General features: G+C 47.4%; 1 protein-coding gene across 1 annotated transcript in view; it reads left to right on the plus strand.

Annotated features, from left to right (window-relative positions):
- elob (elongin B) overlaps positions 1-2,007 on the plus strand; it is a 4,867-nt gene extending 2,860 nt beyond the window's left edge. Inside the window, exons 2-4 of the mRNA XM_060892530.1 lie at positions 327-461; positions 1,276-1,384; positions 1,716-2,007. Of these exons, the coding sequence (XP_060748513.1) occupies positions 327-461; positions 1,276-1,384; positions 1,716-1,828 (357 nt within the window). The 3' untranslated portion in view covers positions 1,829-2,007. The remainder of the gene's footprint in view (positions 1-326; positions 462-1,275; positions 1,385-1,715) is intronic.
- Positions 2,008-2,462: the final 455 nt, after the last annotated feature.

Below are 2,462 nucleotides of genomic sequence, written 5' to 3' on the forward strand. Positions count from 1 at the left end.
AGGAAATAAACAATAAACATAGATGTATAAATACAATAAGTGAGAATAAAAAGTTAGCGCTGTTTGTGATTTATATGGTTGTTGTTCATGATGCAGAACAGACTAGAGTTTTAAAACTGAATCTTTATACTGCAGCATCTGTAAAGCATTAATAATGTAATAATCCTGATTTGTTTTTAAGTCCTCATGAGATTTGAAGTTAAAGGAACTAATTCCAATGTAATGTGATGTCACTGTTTACACAGTCGCACTCTGATCCACTTGCCTGTGCAGCGAGAGTAAAATAGTAAAGTGACGTCACGTCTCGTTCTTCTGCTTTCTCCCAGGACGTGTTCCTGATGATCCGACGTCACAAGACGACCATCTTCACAGACGCCAAGGAGTCGACCACAGTGTATGAGCTGAAGCGCATCGTCGAGGGCATCCTGAAGAGAGTGCCTGAGGAGCAGAGACTGTACAAGGTGATCGCTCTCTCTCTCTCTCACACACACACGAACACTGACGCGCTCTCTCTCACACACACGGACACTGACGCGCTCTCTCTCACGGACACTGACGCGCTCTCTCTCACGGACACTGACGCGCTCTCTCTCTCGCGCGCGCGCGCGGACACTGACTCGCTCTCTCTCGCGCGCGCGCGCGGACACTGACGCGCTCTCTCTCGCGCGCGGACACTGACTCGCTCTCTCTCTCGCGCGCGCGGACACTGACTCGCTCTCTCTCGCGCGCGCGCGGACACTGACGGGCTCTCTCTCGCGCGCGCGCGCGGACACTGACGGGCTCTCTCTCGCGCGCGCGCGCGGACACTGACGGGCTCTCTCTCTCTCGCGCGCGCGCGGACACTGACGGGCTCTCTCTCTCGCGCGCGCGCGCGGACACTGACGGGCTTTCTCTCTCGCGCGCGCGGACACTGACGCACGCAGACGCGATCTCCTACATTCTATTACTGTTGCTCTGGATGGTTAAAATGTTATTTGATGAGTTGATAAACAACTTATTGTCATTCTGTGATTTGTCTCAGCAGTGAAGGGAAGTCTCTCGCTCACAAACACATTCCTTTTGGTTCCCTTTCTTCTGATTCTTTTCATCAGTTTTTATATTTCTTTCTTTTGTTAATTTTTACTCTTTTTATTTCTTTATTTCCTGTCCTGTGGATGATAACCTTATATTCCTCTCTCCCTCCCTCTCTCTCTCCCTCTCTCTCTCTCTCTCTCTCTCTCTCTCTCTCTCTCTCTCCCTCCCTCTCTCTCTCTCTCTCTCTCTCTCTCTCTGCAGGATGACATGTTGTTAGAAGACAGTAAGACACTTGGAGATTACGGTTTCACAAACCAGACAGCAAGACCTCAGGCTCCTGCTACAGTGGGACTCGCCTTCCGCATCAGCGGTCAGTTCACGTGTCTCTGATTTCAAACATCAGAAAGAATATGAATATGCAAATCAGTAAAACCCGCCATGTCCTCTAACACTGTCCTTAAGATTAAATTTAAACGAGCTAACGTTATTCATCGTGTCACGTATCCCGAAATACGTCCTCATTCAACTCACCGATGTATTTAACCGAACGTACCGTTACCATGGCAACCAACATCCATATATCATTAATGTTCTTCTTAGTAACATCTTTATTCTGAACACATTCATTCAGATGAAAACTTCCCTGTGTGTGTACACACACTTTTCCGTTTTAATGACCAAGTGTTTTCCGTTTTTCTCAGACGAAGTGTTTGAGCCGCTGCGTGTGGACACTTTCTCCAGTCCTCCAGAGCTGCCAGATGTGATGAAGCCCCAGGACTCGGGCAGCACGGGGAACGAGCAGGCTGTACAGTGAAAGATGGGAGAATGCAGGATCTGTGGGCGTGTATGTGTGTGGGAATCTGGGCTGTGTGTGTGTGTGTGTTCTTGGATATAGCAGGGTGTGGGGTGTATGAGAGGTGGAGTGCGTGTGTGTGTGTGTGTTTGATCCTGTGTGATGTGACACTTACTGAAATAAATGTTGTAATTTTTCCATCGATGCTTCAACCTTCACACTATGTTTAAACACCTCGCGCAACCTTGGACGTGTGTGTGTGTGTGTGTGTGTGAGAGAGACACAGGTCGTATTAACAGTATGTGCTGTGAGATTGTTTATCATTAATAATATTATATCTCATTACTTTGGCCATTCAGCATGGGATTGAGTCAAGTTTGATGCACACGTGAGCCGACTCCTGAAGGGCTTAATAATTCAGGTGTTGAGTCGGATCGTGTGTGTTTTGGAGAATCAGACGTGTCTCCTGGAGCTGCATGTGCACTTCATTCACCATGGAGAATGTGAGATGTTATCCCAAGAACTGCTGGTATTAACGTGTTTATTTTCCCCTCACTGTGGGTGGGTGTGTGTGTGTGTATGTGTGTGTTCTGATATTGTTGATGCTGATCATATTGTTTTGGATTTTTTGTGTGTAAGTTATCCAGTGTTAGTT

This window comes from Tachysurus vachellii, chromosome 18 (genome assembly GCF_030014155.1).
Source record: "Tachysurus vachellii isolate PV-2020 chromosome 18, HZAU_Pvac_v1, whole genome shotgun sequence".
Classification (NCBI taxonomy): Eukaryota; Metazoa; Chordata; class Actinopteri; order Siluriformes; family Bagridae; genus Tachysurus; species Tachysurus vachellii.